The sequence below is a fragment of the Podarcis erhardii genome (assembly GCF_964252035.2).
Source record: "Podarcis erhardii genome assembly, chromosome: 2".
In the NCBI taxonomy this organism is placed as follows: Eukaryota; Metazoa; Chordata; class Lepidosauria; order Squamata; family Lacertidae; genus Podarcis; species Podarcis erhardii.
The window spans coordinates 123,510,212-123,533,672 of NC_138498.1; the positions used below are offsets into that span (position 1 = coordinate 123,510,212).

Sequence of the window (23,461 nt, forward strand, 5' to 3'; positions counted from 1 at the left end):
GGCAGGTATCAGGTGAGGCAAAGGCCAACAGGGGCTCTGCCTCGGGCCCATGTTCCCTCAGCCTTACCGTACACACAGGATTATCTGCACCTATGCCTCTTTATGCAATTTCTATCAGAATGCTTCAAAGCCTCCCAGTATGGCGTTTATTAGGCTTGGACATGGAGTAACTTAAACTGGTTTATTAAGTGGATTCTTTATATATAACTCAAAGGTGAGTTTGGGCAGTTTCCACGGGCTTACCTATTTATTTGTTACCTGCCCCTCTCGATAAGGTCCCAAGGCAAATTCCAATGGCATAGGTAAAGGTAAAGGGACCCCTGACCATTAGGTCCAGTCGTGGCCGACTCTGGGGTTGCGGCGCTCATCTCGCTTTATTGGCCGAGGGAGCCGGCGTACAGCTTCCGGGTCATGTGGCCAGCAGGACTAAGCCGCTTCTGGCGAACCAGAGCAGCGCACGGAAACGCCATTTACCTTCCCGCCAGAGCGGTACCTATTTATCTACTTGCACTTTGACGTGCTTTCGAACTGCTAGGTTGGCAGGAGCAGGGACCGAGCAATGGGAGCTCACCCCGTTGCGGGGATTCGAACCGTCAATTCTGATCAGCAAGCCCTAGGCTCTGTGGTTTAACTCACAGTGCCACCCGCATCCCTTGTGCCACCCGCGCCCCTTGTTATTTGGCAAATCTCCAGTGTCACTCTTAAGTAACTCTTAGCCTTCTCTCTTCGTGTAACTACTTGTTGGAACTGGTTCCATGCGGTGGAAGCGATGCCCCTCGCCCGTTCTGCTGCAGCCAGCACAAACAGCAGGACTTATCTGCTCTGTTCCTCCCCAGCCAGGGCTAAGACCACTCGGCGCAGTCGTCCGGTCTTCTGCCTTCCCACCAAAGGAAATATCACCAGCACCCACATAGCACAATGTATACATTTCATCATAAAGACAATCTCCCTAAGCTGGTTTGTCCCAAGGAAGGATATGGTGGATTTTCAGGGAAAAGAATGGCGTGGGGGCTGCCTGTTGCAAAGATCCCCGAGACAAAAACACCTTGCAGCATTTGAGGAACTTCAGTAATAGTTGCAAGGCAGATATAAGAAGTAGATATATTAAGAAAAAGTTTAATTATGATAAAAGTGTGTATGGCAATAATATGAAATCGAAATATGGAATAGATGGGAGGTTGGGTCTTTAGCGTTAAGACCAATTCATGTTTTATTGTTTGTTAAGAAAATTATGTTTCTATGGTTATTCCTGTGTGTAATTTGGTATTCGTGTTTTTCCTTTTTTCTCGGTACAAGTTGGGCATGTTTAGCCTGGAAAAGAGGAGACAGAGAGGAGATAGGGTAGTCATCTTCAAATATCTCCAGAGCTGTCACATGGAAGAGGGAACATGCTTCTTATCTCCTGCTCCAGAGGGTAGGACTCGAACCCATGGCTTCAAGGAGATTCCAACGAAAGATCAGGAAGAGCTTTCTGACAGTAAGAGCTGTTCAACAGTGAAACGGACTCCCTTGGCAGGTTGTGGACTTGCTTTCCTTGGAGGTTTTTAAGCAGAGGCTGGATGGCCGTCCATCATGGATGCTTTAGCTGAGATTCCTGCATTGCAGGGGGTTAGACTAGATGACCCTCAGGGGTCCCTTCCAACTCTAAGATTCTATGTCCTCCAACCACTAGCCATTCTTTTGCACCAGGTTCCGCTTGGTGGACCTGGGGGCTTAAGCGAGAAATAAAGCAGTTCCTGCAAGTCTGAAGTCTGCTCAATTTGTTTATTTGACTGCTTCCCTACCCTTCACCACAAGTTCCTAGGGCAAGATACAACAATATAAACGTACAAAATTATATATAAAAAAACAAACAAAACTTTTCATACAGTTATAAAAAAGTAAAGCAATAGAGCAGTTCTAAGCAGAAGCAGAGCTGCATAGATTAAACAAAACTGAAAAGGGAGGGGGTCCCAACAAACATACTTTTAACTCATCAGACGCAACCGTGAAGGAGGAATTCCACAATTTAGGGCAAACTTGGGTCCCCCCAGATGTTGGACTACAACTACCACTATTTACGGGACTGCCTCTCCTGGTATGCCCCGCAGAGGAGCTTAAGGTCCATGAATAACCACAGTTTATAGGTCCCGGGCCCTAAGGAAGTCAGATTATCCTCCACCAGGGCCTTCTCAGTGATGGCTCCGACCTGGCGGAATGCTCTGTCCCATGAGACCAGGGCCCTGCAGGATTTAACCTCCTTCCGCAGGGCCTGAAAGACAGAGCTATTCCACCTGGCTTTCAACTTGAACTTAGCCTGATCTATTATTCCCCTTCCTTCCCTCTCCCTCCCCTTTTTATGAAGATTACCTGCTCTGGGATCCCACAGCTAATTCTCCCCTGGTCTCCTCGCTGGCCCATATGGGACTAATTTAGCCAGCTAGCCCTGATAATCATCTAATGTTTATTGGATGGATTTTCCCCCTAAATTGATTTTTGAATTCTGAATTTATTGTTATTCACGTTTTATACTGTATTTTATGCTGTTTTTTGTTGCACCAATTAAGTGTTTTAAATTTGTTGATAGCTGCCCTGAGCCCGGTTTTCTGAACCAGGAAGGGCGGGGTATAAATTTAAAAAATATTTATTTATTTATCCCTGAAAACAGGTCCTGTAGTCCAACACCACCTGGTGAGAAAGGTTGTTGTAGGGGCTACCCTGGAGAAAACTCTCCTCTGAGCCTTCTCCATAACTAAAGTCTTCAAACTAAGCTATTTCTTAACATGGCCATTGCATTGATGACGCTTCAAGTCCCTTACAACTCTTCAGTTCTATGACTCTTATGAACCAGTCTCCCACCGTAGGCCAGCGCTACTCTAAAATAGCAAGGCTTCTTTCGCCAACCGCTCAGGTGGGATGGATTCTGCTTGCATCTGAGCAACAAGCAGGGTCTGCCGAGTGGCATGTCTACACTTGCTGTTTCCAAATGTGAATATTTACAGTTACTTATTTAAGGCGGAGGTGGGGGACATTTTTCCAGCCCAAGAGCCACATTTCCTTCTGGGCAAACTTTCAGAGGTGAGAGACCAGTGATGGAGGAAGAAGAAGAGGAGGAGTCTGGATTTGATATCCCGCTTTATCACTACCCGAAGGAGTCTCAAAGCGGCTAACATTCTCCTTTCTCTTCCTCCCCCACAACAAACTGTGAGGTGAGTGAGGCTGAGAGACTTCAGAGAAGTGTGACTGGCCCAAGGTCACCCAGCAGCTGCATGTGGAGGAGCAGGGAAGCGAACCTGGTTCACCAGATTACGAGTCTACTGTTCTTAACCACTACACCACACTGGCCCTGTGGCCAGAGGTGAAAGTGGGAAGATCAGGAAACGAACATTTTAGCTTTTGTACAGTAGGCTGGTTTCTGCACAAGCCCCGCTCTGCCTTTCATCTAAGCCAAGAAGAGGCATTATCAGAATTCAAAACACACCCAAGTGTGGCAAAAACACTCAAGGAAGAGTGTGAAACAGGAGCATGCGCTGTGGGAGTTTCCCACAGATCGGACAGAGTGCTTTCAGCTCTTGTACCAGAGGCTCCCACTCCCAAGGGTTCTTGGGACAGGCTACATCAAATATAACATCAAACTAATAATGAAATAATAATAATAATAAACATTAAAACCGTATTAAATCAATCTCCATAACCTCCTTCCTACAAAAATAAAGAGCCTGGAGCTCAGCGCCTGAAACTTCTACCTTCTCAGAAAAGAAATGCCACAATGTCATGAAGTTATCAGATTAAAATGGCACAGGACAGTATGGGAACCATCTTTGCAAATGCAGATGTACAGAGGGATCTTTCTCCATGGTAGAGGGGACTCAGGTGATCACTTGGAAGAATTAGGAAAGTTTATTCTGCCCAGGTGGCCAGAGGAGCCTTTAATCAGAGGACGTCATGGAAGATGTTGGCTCCTGTAGATACTTGCTCACCATAGTCATCCTCTCATTAGCAATGCTGGGGAGCCAACATATAATCTGTCGTATTGTGAGCATTTATACGGTTTCTCTGTATTTCCTCTCAAAAATCGCAAATTTGATTAGACAGATAAGCTCTCGAGTCATTCAGATTCCATATCCGATGTACGGATCCTCTACTTTGAAGGCCTGTTCCGTAACTGAAATTCTTTCCAAATTACAGGCATCGGCAGAATTGACAGCAACCACCCCTTTATGAATTCTTTCGTGTACGTTAAGGTTTGACCTCTGGCTGCAGCTTTTCCCGCACACCGAGCACGTATATGGTTTCTCCCCCGTGTGGATTCTTCGGTGTACATTAAGGCTCGAGCTCTGGCTGAATCGCTTTCCACATTCCGAACATTTATATGGTTTCTCTCCTGTGTGGGTTCTTTGATGGCTTGTAAGGTGTAGTCTCCGAATGAAAGTCTTCCCGCACTCTGAACATATATATGGCCTCACCCCTGTGTGGATTTTCTGATGTTCGGTAAGGCTAGAGTTGTGACTGAAACTCTTCCCACACTCCGAACATGTGTACGGCTTCTCTCCGGTGTGCACACTTTGATGACGTATGCAGCTGATGTGGTTACGGAAGCTCCTTCCACATTCGGAGCACTTATATGGCTTCATCCCCATGTGGATCTTCTGATGCGAAGTAAAAGAGGTCCTCCAGCTGAAGCTCTTCCCGCACTCCAAACACTCATACGGCTTCTCCCCTGTATGGATTCTCTGATGTAACTTAAGGTTCATGCTGTGGTTGAAGCTCTTTCCACACTCGGAGCATTTGTACGGCTTCTCGCCTGTATGGATGGTGAGGAGATGCCGTGTGAGGCTTTTGCAGTGAGTGAAGCACTTTCCACACTCGGAGCATTTGTGTGGCTTCTCCCCTGTGTGGATTATCTGATGTGAGCTAAGGTGTATCCGCTGCCTGAAGCTCTTTCCGCACTCCAAACATTTGTACGTTTTTTCCTCGGTGTGGATTCTCTGATGCGACCGAAGGTGCGCGCTGCTGACAAAACTCTTCCCACACTTTGAGCAGTCATATGGTCTATCCCCCGTATGGAGTTTCTGATGTGAAGTAAGATACGCCCTCAGGCGGAAGCTCTTTCCACACTCGGAACAGGTATACGGTTTCACCCCAGTGTGGATCGTCAAGTGCCGTGTAAAACTCGTGCTGTGCTGGAAACTCTGTCCACAGTCCCAGCACTGATATGGCTTCTCTGCTATGTGGACTGTTAGATGTTCACTAACATGTGCACTACAGCTGAAGCTCTTCTCACAGACCGGGCATTTATACGCTTTCTCCTCCATGTGGATTCTCATGTGAGTATTAAGGCTTGATTCACAACTAAAGCTTTCCTCACACACACTACACTGAATACTTTTCTTCTCTTGGTCTTCGGCTGGGATTTCACACAAGTCGCTACACTGAGAAGCAAATGAGTTGTCCTCTTCTGGTTCAATTTCCCTTCTCTGAGCTTTCCCGTCTATACACCCAACTCCTTCCAAGGACGTGCTGTGCGCTTCGCCCTCAGTCTCACTCTCCCATTCAGCACCTGCTGTAACAAAAAGAGGAAAGTAGACATAAAGCAGAGTTGCTAATAATAATAATAATAATAATAATAATAATAATAATAATATTTGTACCCTGCCCACCTGACTAGGTTGCCGCAGCCACTTTGGGCGGCTTCCAACATATATAGATACAAAACAAAACATTGGACGGCCTCGGTCCAGTATTATCTAAAGGAGAGTCTCCACCCCCATCATTCTACCCGGACACTGAGGTCCAACACCGAGGGCCTTCTGGCGGTTCCCTCACTGCGAGAAGCCAAGTTACAGTGAACCAGCCAGAGGGCCTTCTCGGTAGTGGCACCCGCCCTGTGGAATGCGCTCCCACCAGATGTCAAAGAGAACGACAACTACCAGACTTTTAGAAGACATCTGAAGGCAGACCTGTTTAGGGAAGCTTTTAATGTTTGATGCATTACTGCATTTTAATAAATGAGTGGCTGGGTGGGGTATAAATAATAAATTATTATTATTATTATTATTATTATTATTATTATTATTACACATTGAAAAGCTTCCCTGGACAGGGCTGCCTTCAGATGTCTTCTGAAAGGTTATATCACCTCTTTGACATCTGATGGAAGGGCGTTCCACAGGGCCACTACTGAGAAGGCCCTCTACCTGGTTCCCTGTACCTGGTTCCTTCCCTGAAGGAACAAAATGATCTAGATACATTTCAGTCTGGTTTTAGGCCCAGTGTTGGCTCCGACACAGCCTTGGTTGCCTGAGGAAGAACCTTTCTTGGGACTAAAAGAGGGCTTGAACCCTGTTGGCTTTCCTTGACCCACCAATGACTTTTGAAACCATTGACCGTGGTGTTCTTCTGGAATGGCTGAAGAGGGTGCCAGATGGAGGTCCTGTTTCATAATGTTTTCACTCCTACCTGCAGGGTTGCTACCAGGAAATAGCACTAGAGACTGTTGCTTTGCTCCATGGTTGGGGGCTGCAGGGTCCCACAATGACTCTTTCTGTCTCCTGTGCTGTTTAACACCTTTATGAAACTGTTGGGAGTGGTCATCCGGCATTTTGGAGCATGATGCCAGTACACAGCTCAATCTTTCAATTCCTTTGGAATTGGGAGAGGCTGTGAAGATGTTGGACAGGTATCTGTGTGGGAAGAATTTTCTTCTCAACCACTTGGTTCAACCACTTGGGGAAACAACTGAAACAAAACATGAAGCCAAGGAATAAAAGCGAGTCCAGTATCCAGTTAGGGACCCAAGTAGTAATAATAATAATAATAATAATAATAATAATAATAATAATAATAATAAATTATTTACAGTATACCCTGCCCATCTGGCTGGGCTTGCCCAGCCACTTTGGGTGGCTTCCAACAAAATATTAAAATACAGTAATGCATCAAACATTAAAAGCTTCCCTAAACAGGTCTGCCTTCAGATGTCTTCTAAAAGTCTGGTAGTTGTTGTTCTCTTTGACCTCTGGTGGGAGGGTGTCCCACAGGGCGGGCGCCACTACCGAGAGGGCCCTCTGCCTGGTTGCCTGCAACTTGGCTTCTTGCAGTGAAGGAACCATCAGAAGGCCCTCAGTGCTGGACCTCAGTGTCTGGGCAGAACGATGGGAGTGGAGATGCTCCTTCAGGTATACTGGACCGAGATGGTTTAGGGCTTTAAAGGTCAGCACCAACACTTTGAATTGTGCTCGGAATTGTGCTGGAGGTTTGCAGAACCTCCAGTTAAGCCAAAATCTGCTGAGCAGAATTCGAAGGCATGTTACATAGGCGCACAAAGAGCCATAAAACATCAAAACATTCAACATTCTCGAGACTTAAAAAGGTATGTCTGCAGGCATCTCTGACTCCCTCAGAAGGAACCCCAGAAAAGAAGAGGATATCATTCAATAAAAGGACCTCAATCAAAATTTCAACCTTCAGCATCCGCCACACAAGGCAGAGAGGGAGCCTTACCGACAGACTCCAGGTTCCCCCAGTTCTCCTCCATGACTTCCCCGTGCAAAGCTCTCTGGGCCGGATCCAGCAGATCCCACTCCTCCTCTGTGAAGTAGACACCCACCTCGTCAAAGCTCATCGGAGCCTAGAATAAGGAAGAGAAGACAGCTTGTCCGTCTAGGTAATCCAAAAAGGAGGACCCAACAAGAAAGAGAAGGCAACATGTCTGATGGTTCTCTTGGAGAATGAAAAGCATTCAATTATTATCAATAATAATAAATAAATAATTTTTTTTTATATCCCGCCCTCCCCAGCCGAACCCAAGCTCAGAGCAGCTAACAACAGTAAAACGATAAAACATTCTAAAATCATTTCATTATAAAATTAATTCCAATCAAATGGCAACCACTGGGCTAGAAGTTCTGTGAGGATTGCCAAAGGAGGGAGTCAGGCTGTGCCCTGGCCAAAGGCCTGGTGGAACAGCTCTGTCTTGCAGCCCCTGCGGAAAGCTGTCAAGTCCCGCAGGGCCCTAGTCTCTTGTGACAGAGCCTTCCACCAGATCGGAGCTACAGCCGAAAAAGCTCTGGCTCTAGTTGAGGCCAGCCTAACCTCTCTGTGGCCTGGGACCTTCAAGATGTTTTTCTCTGAAGACCGAAAATTCCTCTGCAGGACATACCAGGAGAGGCGGTCCCGTAGGTACGAGGGTCTAGGCTGTATAGGGCTTTGAAGGTCAAAACCAGCACCTTAAAACCTGATCCTATACTCCACCGGGAGCCAGTGCAGCTGGTATAGCACCGGATGAATGTGATCTCGCCGTGGCATTCTGCACCCGCTGGAGTTTCTGGGTCAGTCTCAAGGGCAGCCCCACGTAGAGCGAGTTACAATAATCCAGTCTGGAGGTGACCGTCACATGGATCACAGTGGCTAGGTCAGGGCGAGAGAGGTAAGGAGCCAACTGCTTAGCTTGGCAAAGATGAAAAAATGCCGCCTTTGTTGTAGCTGCAATCTGCACCTCCATGGAAAGGGAGGTGTCGAAGATTACACCCAAACTCTTAACGGACGGCGTTGGCACTAATTGCGTCCCCACAAGAGATGGGAGTTGCCCCCCCAATCCCATATCGTCCCGACCCAGCCAAAGGACCTCTGTCTTTGAAGGATTTAACTTCAACCGGCTCCCACATAACCATCCAGCCACAGCTTCCAAACATCTGATCACTGTGTCTGGGGCCGAGTCAGGATGGCCATCCATCAACAGATAGAGTTGGGTCTCATCAAAGCCCACCTAGCTAACAATATTGGTTAGAACAGTGGCCAAACAGATGCCCAATATAAAAAGCAGAGAAGCAAGGAGGACCCGAGAGCAACAGGAGCAGCAACACTCTTCCCTCCCGGCAATTGGGATTATTCAGAGGCATCTGAATTGCTCGGACCATGAAGACAGAGCAAAGATATTGTGGCTGGAGGCCAAGGAAAGCCTTCTCTCTCCATGAGTTTGTCTAATCCCCTTTTAAAGTTGGCAGCCATCACGGCAACTCGTTGGAGTGAATCCCGTAACTCAGGCATAGGCAAACTCGGCCCTCCAGATGTTTTGGGACTACAACTCCCATCATCCCTAACTAACAGGACCAGTGGTCAGGGATGATGGGAACTGTAGTCCCAAAACATCTGGAGGGCTAAGTTTGCCTATGCCTGCTGTAACTATATGCTGTGTGGCTAAGCACTTTCTTTCGCCACTTTGGGAATTCCCAGCATTGAGCTTTTATTACCTTATTCGACTGGACAGCAGCTCCTTCCCCTCCACCAACCGCGGGAGAAATTGCCAAGGTTGGGCCACTTCCTGGGAGGGAGAAAAGTAGATGTGGAGATGCTTAATCTTGTTATCTTCTTGCCAATTAATTGTTATTGAATTTCACATTTAAAAAAACAAATTCCACAAGGCAGGCGCCACTACTGAGAAGGCCCTCTGCCTGGTTCCCTGTAACTTGGCTTCTCACAGTGAGGGAACCGCCAGAAGGCCCTTGGCGCTGGACCTCTGTGTTCAGGCAGAATGATGGGGCTGGTGACGCTCCTTCAGATATACTGGACTGAGGCCATTTAGGGCTTTAAAGGTCAGCACCAACACTTTGAATTGTGCTCGGAAACAACTCTCAATTATTATTGAGAGTGGGATAAAACTTTTTCTATATCCACTTAATGCTGTGCATGATTCCATAAACTTCTGTTGCATCACCTCTCACTCGCCTTTCCTGTAAACGCTGCAACCTTTCCTCCCAGGGGACTTGATCCACCCCCTTGATTTACCTCGTGGGGATAAAATGGGGAGAATCATCTACACCACCTCAAGCTCCTTGGGCGAAAGGTGAGATAGAAATGCGATAATCAATAAGCAGTATGTCAGGCGTGAAGAGTCCTCCCCTCCCTTCAGCACCTTCACAGACAATAATTAACGAGCAGTTTATGTTTTTTGGCCTTTTTTATTCAGTCATCTGGTTGCAAGCAAAAATCCACATCCCTCCACAAGGAGAGCAGTTGGCTACTCTAAATCCTCTCCCTTCTGTCCCCAGAAACATCCTCCTCTCTGCATCCTTTGTTCTCTAATACAGACGGAACCTCCTCGTTCTTGGGGAGGGAGGGTCCCCCACACTCTCTAATGATGTCTCTGCTGGCTGCTCCCTCCCTTTTGTTTCTCTTGCCATTATCTCATAACTAGGCAACTCCTGTCTAAGCTGTTCAGTGTCTGTATCTCTCTCTGCTCCTGAAATCACTAGAAACAGGAGGAGCAAATCTTCCCCCTCCTCCTCCTCTTCAAAGAGGGTCTGATCTGCCTGAGAATGCATACCCCAATCCTCTGATTCAGACCATTCCCTGACACAGTAGAATGAAAGCAACCGAGGAGGAAGAGGAGGCCAAGTTGAGCTGGGCCCCGTCATGGTCCTTACCCAGCAAGGTGGCACCTCCACTGCCCTCCTGCACGATCCACCTGTAAGGCGGCCTCAGTGTTGTGGCCGAAGGGGCTGCCTTTCCCTCTGCCAAGTTGGTAGCTGGGTCTGCCACCATTTCTTCCACCTGAAAGGGAATTTTAAGGATTCCAGACGAGGGACAGAGACAGGGATTAGGAAATGGTTTATGTGAAGGCCATCACTGTCTGGCCTGTGAATTAACCCACAGTACTAAGACAGCCTCTCCCCTCATTTGTAAAAATGGCATACCGCCCTATGCCCGCAGGTCTCAGGGCGGTTCACAACATAATAACACAAAATACATACTAAAAACAAGAATAACCCAATAATCTCCCCAACACAATTTTTAAAGGGCACTGGATGTCAATCAGCCAAAGGCCTCGTTAAAGATGAATGTTTTTGCCTGGTGCCTAAAAGTGCATCATGATATATTGGTGATACAGGTGAAACTCAAAAATTTAGAATATTGTGGAAAAGTTCATTTGTTTCAGTAATTCAATTTACAGCTGATGAAAACCCCAAATTAACAATCTCAGAAATTTAGAATATTAAATGAAATCAGCAAAACAAGGATTGCAAATAGAGTAATATTGGACCTCTGAGAAGTAGAAGCATGCATATGTACTCAGTACTTGGTTTGGGCCCCTTTTGCATCAATTACTGAACCAGACTGAGAGACCATTGAAAGGCTCAGGAACTCAATGCAGGTGTTATGGATTGAATAGCTACTGCACCTTTCCACAATATTCTAATCTTCTGAGATTGTTAATTTGGGGTTTTCATCAGCTGTATGCTATAATCATCACAATTATAACAAATAAAGGCTTGACGTATCTCGCTTTGCATGTCATGAGTCTATCTCATATATTAGTTTCACCTTTTAAGTTGAATTACTGAAATAAATGAACTTTTCCACGATATTCTAAAATTTCGAGTTTCACTTGTATATCACCAGCTAAACACCATGATATAACACGGATATATCACAATGTCTGAAATAAGGATGGAGCTATGTAGAGACATCAGCTGGCTTCAACTTTCCCCCACGTCATGGTTTTCGCATAGCACACACACATATTGTGAACGTCGTGATGTATTGCCAGGTCAAAAAACCAGTTTTGGGTGATATATCACTGTATCGCCCACGTTGAGTATTTAGCAGATTAACTGCACTGCGGAAAGCGTGCTGGGGAGACTGCACGTTCAGGAAACAATGAAGAAACGCAAAAATATCTTTTGCTTGGCTTTAATTACAAAAACAAAAAACTCCTCTTACATTAAGTATTTAAGTATGACCCATTCACCAGGGTACTGAGAGAGGAACAGTGGTGCCCCGCAAGACGAACGCCTTGCAAGACGGAAAACCCGCTAGACGAAAGGGTTTTCCGTTTTGGAGGCGCTTCGCAAAATGAATTTCCCTATGGGCTTGCTTCGCAAGACAAAATATCTTGCGAGTTCCTGCGGGTTTTTTCCCCTTTTCCCCCTTTTCCTAAGCCGCTAAGCCGCTTATCAGCTGATCCGCTAAAAGCCGCTAAACTGCTAATAGCGCTAATCCGCTAAGCTGTCAATGGGCTTGCTTCGCAAGACGAAAAAACCGCTATACGAAGAGCCTCACGGAATAGATTAATTTCGTCTTGCGAGGCACCACTGTACATACTGCTCTTAATATACTATACCCAATTGCTGACACAGCTTAATTCACACAACTTAACAGCACCTGCTATACTGCTCCACAGCTGTAAAAATAGGTCATGATATTTACTCTGTCCTTTAAAGAGATACACATCCTGTGAAACAATAATGAACCTTTACATTAAGAAACCATTCAACAGCCCAGCCCTATGAAGAGCTGGAAAGGACTCCCTGCCTGAAATCACTGCCTGCCAGTGTCGACAATACTAGGCTAGACACATCAGTGAAGACAATACTAGGATGAAACACACTCTTACCTGTTTCCACTTCTTCCCCTCCGCCTGGCTCAGGAGGAAGCCTTCGGCCAGGGCCACCGCCTGGGAGCTGGTCTCCGCTTCGCACTCCCTGACCCAGTTCTCCATCTCCGGGGGGAGGACAGCCAGGAACTGCTCCAGAATCACCAGGTCCAGCATCTGGGCCTTGGTGAGCCTTTCCGGCTTCAGCCACCGACGGCAGAGACTGTGGAGTTGGCTGCAAACCTCTCGGGGGCCCTCGGCCTCTTGGTAGCCAAACTCCCTGAAGCGCTGACACTCAGCGCCTGAGCTGGTGTTGTCATTGCCCGGAATCTTCTGCATGGTTCTTTCCCAGAATCCTCCACGGTTCCTGATCTTGTGGCCGCTTTCTGTTTCAGGACTTCCCTTTAATCTGTGCTCTGCATCTGGTTCCAAAAAGGCCAAAGTCAAATAGCTGGGATGTGCACTATTGAAAGCCAAGAAGCTGTAAAAGGTGGGAGTGGGATTAGAGAGAGATAAAGCAGTGGTTCCCAAACCTTTTCGGGTTCCCACCCTCCCGGTTCCAATTACGAAGTCTCAACCTCGCCATCCAGCACCGAGGGCCTTCTGGTGGTTCCCTCACTGTGAAAAGCAAAGCTACAGGGAACCAGGCACAGGGCCTTCTCAGTGGTGGCACCCGCCCTGTGGAACGCCCTCCCATCAGATGTCAAAGAGATAACTACAGTCATACCTCGGGTTACAGCCACTTCCAGTTGCTTTTTTTGGGTTACGGACCACCTAAACCCAGAAGTACTGGAACGGGTTACTTACGAGTTTCGGTGGTTGCACATGCGCAGAAGTGCCAGATTGGAACCCGCGCGTGCGCAGACACGGGTTGCGAACGTGCATCTCGCACGGATCACGTTCGCAACCCGAGCGTCCACTGTACCTGACATTTAGAAAACATCTGAATGCATGTAGGGATGTTTTTAATGCGTGACATTTTATTTTACTTTTTAAACTTTGTTGGAAGCCACCCAGAGTGCCTGGGGAAACCCAGCCAGATGGGCGGGGTACAAATAATAAATTACTATTATTATTATCATCATCTGTCATGGATGCATTATCTGAGATTTCTGCCTTGCAGGGGACTGAACTAGATTTTTAAAATAATCTTTTTTATTGTTTTTCAGTGATATAAACATACAACATAAAACAGTACAAAATCCAATATCAAGATTACTCTGAATCTCCTTCCATGGGTCCTTTTAATTCTATTTTCAGCTGCATATCAGTACTTCTCCAATTTTTCATCTTCCTAAGTTATCTATTACATTACAAGTGTATTTAAAATCCTGCTAATGTTTTGACCTGTTTACAATGATTTTGTATATACATTATAAACATTTCCCATTCTTAAAAAAATAATTTCTTGCCTTCTTGATTCCTAAGCTTCCCAATTAATTTTGCCATTTTGGCATAGTTCATCAGCTTGATTTGCCATTCTTCTCTGGTCGGGGCTATCTCTTCCTTCCATCTCTGGGCGTTGGACTAGATGACCCTCTGGGGTCTCTTCCAGCTCTATAATTCTATGACTCTATCCCCAGCAACCCCTACCTTACCCTATAAAAACATTATTCAGAATAGCAGTTTGCATGACCCACTAAGGAAGACGATAACACAATAAAATTCGAAAGAGCAACAATTAATCACACATTCATTCAAAATCCAATTAAACTATTTCCTTTAAATCAACAAAACTGCTTTTCAAAGGCTGCTAGTCATATAATTATTATTATTATTATTATTATTATTATTATTTATACCCCGCCCTCCCCGGCCAGAGCCGCGCTCAGGGCGGCTAACACCAGTAAAATTACAATAAAAACATAATAGGAAAAAACCACACCAATTTAAAATACAGGTTAAAATGCAATTTAAAATGCAGCCTCATTTTAAAAGTAGCCCACAGATCAAAACCATAAGGGGAGGGAAACAGAAGGGTCAGACTGGGTCCAACCAATGGCCAAGCGGATTAGCTCTGTCTTGCAGGCCCTGCGGAAAGATGTCAAGTCCCACAGGGCCCTGGTCTCTTGTGACAGAGCGTTCCACCAAGTTGGGGCCAGCACTGAAAAGGCCCTGGCCCTAGTTGAGACCAATCTAACCACCTTGCGACTTGGGACCCCCAAAATGTTGTCATTTGTGGACCTTAAGGTCCTCCGTGGGGCATCCCAGGAGAGGCAGTCCCGTAGGTACATGGGTCCTAGGCTGCATACCTTATACCTCCAGTGCCCCCTTTCCTCTTAGTGCCCCCCAGGTGGCACTATTGCCCACCAGGGGGAAAGTACCACCTACCTTGGGAACCACTGGTGTAAAAGGTTGGGGGTTTCAGACTAACTTGCTCTGTTGCCTTTTGCTTACCTGTTGTTCTTAAGGATGGCGTTTACATCGGCACAGAGAGTTAACGCATTTATTTCATAAAATCAACATGTATTCTGATTTTAAGAAAACCACCCTACCCCACAGGCATAAAAATAGCTGAGAACTGTCAGGTACCATCTTGATTCAGTACAGCTCAAGGCTATTTTTCTTTTCTTTACAAAAAAAGGGGGCAGTTGTTTTAATTTAGACCTTGGAACTCTTTGTAATTATATACTAAGTGTCCCTCCCCCCCTTGGTATATTATATTATTGACTCAGAAAATTGCATAGCTGAATCTTATGTTTCTTTATTTGCCATGGTGACAACTGACATAATTTTTAAAAAAATAAAAACAACTAATTTTTCTTTCATTTCTTTTTTCTGCAACTGGTTTGTTGTCAATAAAAATAAATAAAAACATATACGAGGGGAACCCCTCTATGTGGTTTTCAGAATTATAAAATAAAGCGGGGGGGATTTGATTTAAATCAAATCAATTTATATCATGATTTAAATCTCTACTCAGCAAGACTTGATTTAAATCATCTTTTTACAGAAAGACTCATTCTTGCTGGTATAATCTTAATATTTACAACCAGATGAAGGTTTCATTTTTGGAATAATAAATTTTCAGAGTAGTTTTTACAGTTATATCAAAAATTACTGATTTGGTAATACATAGACCGATAATTAAGAAATTATTGTGAGGTTTAATAAGTTAACTGTTTATATTTGGACAATGTTTCTGCTGTACTTGATTGGAAGGAGAAAAAGAATCATTTCCTTAATAACAATTTAAACAATTTATTAAACTGAAACAATAACATTATAGCATCTATATCCATGTTTGTTAACTGATGTGGTTAAACAATTTTTTTTTAAAAAAACAACAACCTTAGACTAAGTTTTAGCACATATGAAAAACTTAAAACAAATCCTTATTTCCTGATGAATAGCCTTTGGAATATAATGTAACTTATATTCAATGATTTGAATATATTCAATGATTTGAATATATTCAATGATTTGAATATATTCTTTTTTAAAATCAGATCTTTAAATTTTGAATTGGATCTTTAAAATAAAATGCTTTTGGAGGAAAAATCATTCTAAAGATAGTCAACTATCTTTAAAATGATTTTTCCTGCAAAAGCATTTTATTTTAAAAATACAATTTAAAATTTAAAAATCTGATATATTTTTTATTTAAAAAAAACACATTGATTTTTTTTATCCACCCTGAAATAAAGCATTAAAATTATGAATAGAAAATTAAAATAAAGTAGAGTCAGTAAGCATTTTTCACATGCTCAGTTGATGTGCGACCAGGATCGTTTTGTACCCAGAAGAGGGCAGAATGGGGATGGAACAAGGTGGTCTTCGGTGCGCTCTGCTGATACGCACAGGAGCCAAGAATGTAACCCCCCCCCCCAATAGGGGCCTGCCTGTATTTAGAACATATTCAGAAAATCAAAATCAACAGTAGAGATAAAGCACATGTAACTTCTATGTGTTTGGGTAGGGCTTGCTTAAAAGAAAAATGTTTTAATCAGGCACTGGAAAGCCTGGGTGTCACCACACTAAAACAGCAGCTCCACAGTGACCTGCAGAAAGTAAGGTTTCCCCCCAGGGGATGGCTCAAAGCTGGGGGGGGGGCTCTTTTCCCACCAGGAAAAAGTGCAGAATGAGTAATATGTGGGCACCATGCCAGTCCCACAGATTGGAGTGGTCAAGCAGGCACATAAAGGGGGTATGGCGTTCCTGTAAGTCAACTGGTCCCAAGCTGTTAAGGGAAGAGAACGCATGTGTTTCAAAAGGTGTTTCCCCCCTGAATATTTTGTTATATTTATTCATTTTTTATCTATAAAAGGTAAAGGTACCCCTGACCGTTAGGTCCAGTTGTGGATGACTCTGGGGTTGCGGCGCTCATCTCGCTTTATTGGCCGAGGGAGCCGGCGTACAGCTTCCGGGTCATGTGGCCAGCATGACTAAGCCGCTTCTGGCAAACCAGAGCAGAGCACGGAAACGCCGTTTACCTTCCTGCCAGAGCGGTACCTATTTATCTACTTGCACTTTGACGTGCTTTCGAACTGCTAGGTTGGCAGGAGCAGGGACCGAGCAACGGGAGCTCACCCCGTCATTGCAGGGATTCGAACCATCGACCTTCTGATCGGCAAGTCCTAGGCTCTGTGGTTTAGCCCACAGCGCTACCCACACCCCCCTTTTTATTTATAAAAATATTTAAATGCCCTCCATGTCGTAAAATAAAAGATCAAAGAGGTTTAGAGCAACGAAACAAAACCGTGCGATAAAAATAAAAAACTGGCATCAATTAACTATGGGTTCTTAACTGCATGGACTGTGAGATTTCTGTTGGCAATTCCCGAAGGTTCTCAGTTTCAGAGTTTTGAAACTTGCCTGATAAGGAGTTATCGAACAGAAAGACAGAAAAAGTGGGATGCGCGCGCACACACACGCACACACATTTCTGCATCGCAGGGGGTTGGACTGGGTGATTTTCAGGGTCCCCTCTATGGTCCTGTGAAATTAATATCCATTCATAATAATAAATGTTTATATGTACACCGCCCTCCCTGGCCAGAGCCAGGCTCAGGGCGGCTAACATCATAAAACTAACACAGTGTACAAAGAACATAAGAACATATAAACAGGCAATCAGTTAATTAAAATACATCTTAAAATTAGTTCAGAGCAAATTAAAATCTGGACAGATGGCAGTCCAGGGGTAAAATTGAGTGGTTAATATTCTCCAGGGTCTTATAAAGGACCTGTGAGCGGCTAGGAGGCCACTTTAAAGCCTGTTCTTATACAGAAAGAGAAGAATCAGATTGAACCCCGACCAAAGGCCAGCTCCGCCTGGCAGGCCCTGCGGAAAGATATCAAATAGGGACCTGGTCTCTTGTAGGAGAGTGTTCCACCAGGCTGGGGCCACAGCCGAAAAGGCCCTGGCTCTGGTCGAGGCCAGTCTAATCTCCCTGGGGCCCGGGATCTTCATATATCGCTTTAATGTGAAAATAGTCTTCCAAGCGGTTTGTGAAACCTATTACAGAGACATTTAAAGATGCAAGCTTATCCATGAGTAAAATACACAATAAGATTCCTGCATTTGTGCCTCCAGCTGTTTTTGGACTACAATTCCCATCATCCCTTGCCACTGGTCTTGCTAGTCAGGGATGATGGGAGTTGTAGTTCAAAAACAGCTGGAGGCACAAGGTTGGGAAACACTGGGCTAGATGAGCGCTGGGGTCCCTTCTTTCCAACTCCACGATTCTGACCTCTTTCCTCTTGGTGCCTGCAGCCCGGCACAAAAATCCCTTAGGAGTCCACTGATGCCAAACCCCCCATTTTATTCATTCATTGCATTTAGATCCCAGCCCCCCCCTTGCACACAGGGTACCCCCAAAACTGCATCATGCCAGGGGGGTGGGGGGGGGAGAGACACAGCCTGGGGGAAAAACCCTTTCTCCCCACCTTAGGGCCTGGGTGCGAATCCTGTCTTGCAAATAGCCCCCACCGGAAAAACTCAACCCCACCCCCACCAAAAAGAGCAAAGGAACCACCCCCCTGCGCGTGCAATGGACCTGAATCCCCAAATGTCCTTGCATCTCTTTCTTTCTTTCTATCCATCCATCCATCCACTTACCTGCGCGGAGGATGGGAAGCAGGGACCAGCCGCGGAAACCTGCGCGCGGAAAAAAGAGGACCTTCGGCCAATGGGGAAAAGGCGCGCTTGTGTCCGCGTCAGCAGTTGCTAGGCAGGGCGGGGGTTTCGCGCGGAAAAGGAAGGAGGTTTTTGCAGGAAATGGGAGGGGAGAGCCACGTGTCAGTCTTTCTTGCAGCCCGTGGGCTGGTGGGAGTTGTAGTCTCGATGCATCTGGCGGGGGGGTGGGGTTGAGGAACGCCAGGCTGGCTGGCAAAGCGTCCTGCGTTCAGGAGCTGCGCCTTGGAGACGAATGAAACCCCATTTAAGGCTTGGAGGTTCTGCAAAATACATAATTTCTCCGCCGCCCCCCCCCCCGCCACAATTGCATCCTTGCAGGGACCCCTCCTCCGTGGGATCCTCCCTCTTAGAGCACAAAGGGGTCAGTGCTTCCCCCGCCCCCGCATGAATTGGGATGCGGTGGGGGCAGGCTGGAATGGGAAGAAGGGGTGGATGGTTAAAAAACAACAACCAGTCATTTATTGCATTAATATTAAACCCCCCCTCCATTGAGCTCCAGGTGGCATGCCTAATTCTCTCCCCTGCCCATCCATTGCAGCCTCACAACAACCCTGGGAGGTAGGCTAGGCTGAGAGATCATTCCTGTTCCCTGAGCTTTCTGGCCAAGTGGAGATTTGAACCCTTGTCTCTCCCAGGTCCTAATACACTGGTTTTCAACCTTCCCCCCCCCCCGGGCCACACTTTTCAGAATAAAAACTTGCTTGCGCCACACCGAATTTGTTTTTATTGATAAGAAACGCGTCTGAAAACAACAAAGAAACGACTCCTAGAACGTGAAAATCTATCCACATTCTGCAAATAAATAAAAAACCCATTTTGATACTATACTATGGTTACCATTTTTTTCAATGAATCCGGAGAATCTAACACAGAGTCAGTAGTGGGGATGGTGAGGCAAAAGACCCTGGGCCCAAGCACACATGCATTTTGTATAAAGGTGCAAAGTCCTTCTTTCGCACCCTGTGAAACATAAATGCACAGAGTTTTTTAAAAACTGGGCAACGGCACGCCACCCGCCCACGACTCCCGAGCCTCCCCGATCAGTCAAAACAAAGGGGGGAAGGGGGCAGGAGATCGCACGAGACACATCATATGTGCACAAGACACATCATATGGGGACTTCCGGCGAGGAAAAATGGCGGGCTCCACGGCAGCTGGCAGCTCCTGAAGCCAGCCAGAGCCAACTGCGCTACCAGGCTGGCTGCTACTGCCACATTTCCCGGGGACAGATTTGCAAATCCGGGGACTGTCCCCGGGAACTGGGCACATCTGGTAACCCTATACTATACTACACTGCGGTGCTTAAATGTCTCTTTGATTGTCCCTGAACCTTCCTGCCACACCAGGGTGGCGTGCCACAGTCTTTTGAGGGCCACTGTCCTCGTCTGGTACTCAAACCCCTAAACCACAAATGGCTCCCTAGGGACAGGGGACAAAGAGGAATAGGTTTGGGGGGGATTCAGCAAGGAAGGAGATGTGAAAAGAAGATCAGGCCAAAGGGCCATTTCGTTTGGCAACCTCGTGGGAAACATGCAAGCGAGCGCAACTCTCCCCTCCTGAAGTTTTTAGCGACTGCCACTCAGGCACGTGGCTTCAGTTTACAGTATTTTGCTCCTTGAGACTTCAGGAGACAGGAAGGAACTTCAGTTTACCCACAGGAGAACCACAGGAGGGGGGGGGGGAGTTGCTCCTGTGCTCAGGTCCTGAAGTGGATGGTGTAATAATATAATATAATATAATATAATATAATATAATATAATATGATATGATATGATATGATATGATATGATATGATATGATATGATATGATAAGATAAGATAAGATAAGATAAGATAAGATAAGATAAGATAAGATAAGATATTATTTATACCCCGCCCATCTGGCTGAGTTTCCCCAGCCACTCTGGGCGGCTCCCAATCGAGTGTTAAAAACAATACAGCATTAACTATTAAAAACATCCCTAAACAGGGCTGCCTTCAGATGTCTTTTAAAAATAGGATACCTGCTAATTTCCTTGACATCTGATGGGAGGGCGTTCCACAGGGTGGGTGCCACTACCGAGAAGGCCCTCTGCCTGGTTCCCTGTAACCTCACTTCTCACAATGAGGGAACCACCAGAAGGCCCTCGGCGTTGGATCTCAGTGTCCGGGCTGAACGATGGGTGTGGAGATGCTCCTTCAGGTACATGGGACCAAGGCCGTTTATAATAGATTGACAATTAGCCTGATCTAGCATGCGCTTCTTATGCTCAGGTATTCAAACAGAACAGAACAGAAAAGGACAGTGCCCATTAACCCAGAGAGAGCGATAAATATGAATAAGGACATAGGAAGAGGCCAATGAACCGCCTAGGCCAGCATCCTTTTTCCCACAGTGTCCAACCCCTGAAAAGGACTCTTAGCCCTGGAAGAAATAAAATGCTTTCGCAGAGATTCCTGCATTGTAGCGGGTTGGGCTAGATGACCCCTGGGGTCCCTTCTAACTCTGCAATTCTATCAAAACAACCCCCCCCCAAGGTACCACTGTAGCTGATTTGAAAGAGGACTTTGCGTGTGTGTGCCATAGCTGTCAACTTTTCCCTTTTCTTGCGAGGAATAAGGGAATTTCCCTTAAAAAAGGGGGAAATTGACAGCTTATTCTAATTTTTGGAGCACAAGAAAAGCACTGCTGGATCAGGCCAAGGTTCCCTCTGGTCCAGCATCTTGTTCTCACAGTTAGCTGCCCAAATTCCCCAGTAATAAGATCATTAAGTTCCCAGATGATACAAGGGGTGGTTGGCTTAATCACGGCTGGAGAGGGGGAGGCGGCCTATAGGGTGGAAGTAGAGCAGTTGGGGGAGCAGTGCAGGGAAAACAACTTACTCCTTAACTTAAAGAAAACAAGAAAGATTACTGTGGACTTTAGGAAATGTAAATTGAATATTCAGCCACGCATTATTGGGGGGAAGTGTGTGGAACAGGTCTCGGTGTTTCGATTTCTGGGAATGGAGCTGAGAGAGGACCTAACCTGGGGAGAAAACAGCAAAAACCTGATATAACAGCAGATGTTATATTTTCTGAGAATCCTCTGGAAAAACAATCTCTCAAAGGACATGTTGATGGCATTTTACCATTGTACTGTGGAGAGTGTATTAACTATGGTCTGTGTGTGTGGTTTGGGAGCTGCAAGGTCAGGGGGAAAACAATGCTGTCCAGGGTTGTAAAGGCTGCGGAGAGAATAATTGGGTGCCCTCTTCCCACCTTGGATCAAATCTACGCTTCCAGATGCCAGAAGAAAGCTGCAGAAATAGCGCAGGACAGTGTGCACCCCGGAAATGATCTCTTTCAGCTTCTTCCTTCTGGAAGAAGGTACAAAGACCAGGACTAGCCGTCTGAGAAACAGTTTTTATCCAGATGCGATTTTGGTTTAAAACGCAGTGTAAGGTACTGTATTTTTTGCACCATAACACTCACTTTTTTCCTCCTCAAAAGTAAGGGGAAATGTCTGTGCGTGTTATGGAGGGAATGCCTACAGGTGGCATGCCTACGGATTTTCCTCCTCTAAAAACTACGTGCGTGTTATGGTCGGGTGCGTGTTATAGAGCGAAAAATACGGTAGTCTCTGTGGGAGTATATTGTATTTAATTATGGGGTATCAGAGTTTTTAGGGGGCTAACCAGGCTGGGATAGCTGGCTTGTTGGTTTCTGAATGTCTGATGTAGATTTTTTCAATTTCGTTGTTCTGTACGACAATAAAGATGATCATAGCATATCTCAGCTGACCCAAGGAAACGCACCAGCAGGATCATAGAATCCTAGAGTTGGAAGAGACCACAAGGGCCATCGAGTCCAACCCCCTGCCAAGCAGGAAACACCATCAGAGCACTCCTGACATATGGTTGTCAAGCCTCTGCTTCAAGACCTCCAAAGAAGGAGACTCCACCACACTCCTTGGCAGCAAATTCCACTGTCGAACAGCTCTTACTGTCAGGAAGTTCTTCCTAATGTTTAGGTGGAATCTTCTTTCTTGTAGTTTGGATCCATTGCTCCGTGTCCGCTTCTCTGGAGCAGCAGAAAACAACCTTTCTCCCTCCTCTATGTGACATCCTTTTATATATTTGAACATATAATCCGAGCGCAAGAGCGACTCTCCCTTCCCACTGTGGTTAACAGCATTGCTGGCTGCCTCCAGTTGTGGGGCCCGAGCAACGTGGTGGCTCGCAGCCATTTATCCTGGCTAGTAGCCTCTGACAGCCTTAACATCCATGAATTCTTGGGCTGCGTATAACCCTTTTTGGGTCCTTTCCAACTCTAAAATTCAACGATCCAGCTCTATGGATTGGTCCAGTCCTCTTTCCAAGACACACGCGCAGCCAGGCCTGACTTGCAGGGTATAGCACAATGCAAAACAATGCAAGCCCCCACGTGGGAGACAGGAGCCCCCCACCCAAGCCCAAATCACCCCATTGACATTTTTGGGCACCTTGAATTCTGGCCTCCTTCCTGCAGCTCCTCCTCTCCGAGCAAAACTCTGGCGGCGGCTGGTTTTGCAAAGAGCATTCTCACGATGGAGCATAGAGATAAGCCTCAAAAGTAGGAACAAACACACACACACACAACAACAACAACACACCTCCCACATACGCCCAGGGCAAACACTTCCGGTTCTCATTCCTCTAAAAGGAGCTTGGGGGAAAGAGGAGAGAGAGGTGGCTCTGCGACTTCCACTTCGCAGCTCTATAGTCCCCACAACCATGGCCTCGTTCGAAAGGGAACCTGAAGTGTCAGTTGCGGGCGTTTCAGAGGGGTGCACAATAATGAGAGTTTTTAAAGAACTTTGCAGGGACATCTTAGGGAGAAACTGGATAGAGGTTTCTGTCTTACATGTTAGGAGCATGGGCGAAGCCAGGATTTATCTTGGGGGTGGGGAAGGACACCCACCTGCCACCTTCTACTGCCTGGCTCTGTCCATAGCGGTCAACTTTCCCCTT

The 23,461-nt window shown here is 46.0% G+C and overlaps 1 protein-coding gene across 3 annotated transcripts; it reads right to left on the minus strand.

Moving 5' to 3' along the window:
• Positions 1-1,398: 1,398 nt before the first annotated feature.
• On the minus strand, positions 1,399-23,113 carry LOC309336600 (uncharacterized protein). 3 transcript variants are annotated; one of them, XM_081852610.1, is made up of 6 exons: positions 22,954-23,113; positions 12,374-12,833; positions 10,404-10,530; positions 9,231-9,301; positions 7,483-7,609; positions 1,399-5,539 (listed from the first exon to the last, which is right to left on the minus strand). In XM_081852610.1, the coding sequence occupies exons 1-6, from the start codon at positions 23,028-23,030 to the stop codon at positions 4,092-4,094; spliced, it is 2,310 nt and encodes a 769-aa protein (XP_081708736.1). In that variant the 5' UTR covers positions 23,031-23,113; the 3' UTR covers positions 1,399-4,091. The 3 variants fall into 3 exon arrangements, with proteins under 3 accessions (XP_081708736.1, XP_081708737.1, XP_081708735.1); XM_081852611.1 differs by lacking the exon at positions 22,954-23,113 and adding an exon at positions 18,414-19,071 and having other exon boundaries at positions 1,401-5,542; XM_081852609.1 differs by having other exon boundaries at positions 1,402-5,542.
• Positions 23,114-23,461: the final 348 nt, after the last annotated feature.

Bases quoted from the DNA above. Each gene is read 5' to 3' on its own strand.
- LOC309336600 (XM_081852609.1), bottom strand. From the start codon at position 23,030: ATGCTCTTTGCAAAACCAGCCGCCGCCAGAGTTTTGCTCGGAGAGGAG. The intron at 7,610-9,230 runs GTAATAAAAGCT...TCCTTATTCTAG, and splicing joins CTGCTGTCCAGTCGAATAAG to GCTCCGATGAGCTTTGACGA. The intron at 5,543-7,482 runs GTAAGGCTCCCT...TTTTTGTTACAG, and splicing joins GGGGAACCTGGAGTCTGTCG to CAGGTGCTGAATGGGAGAGT.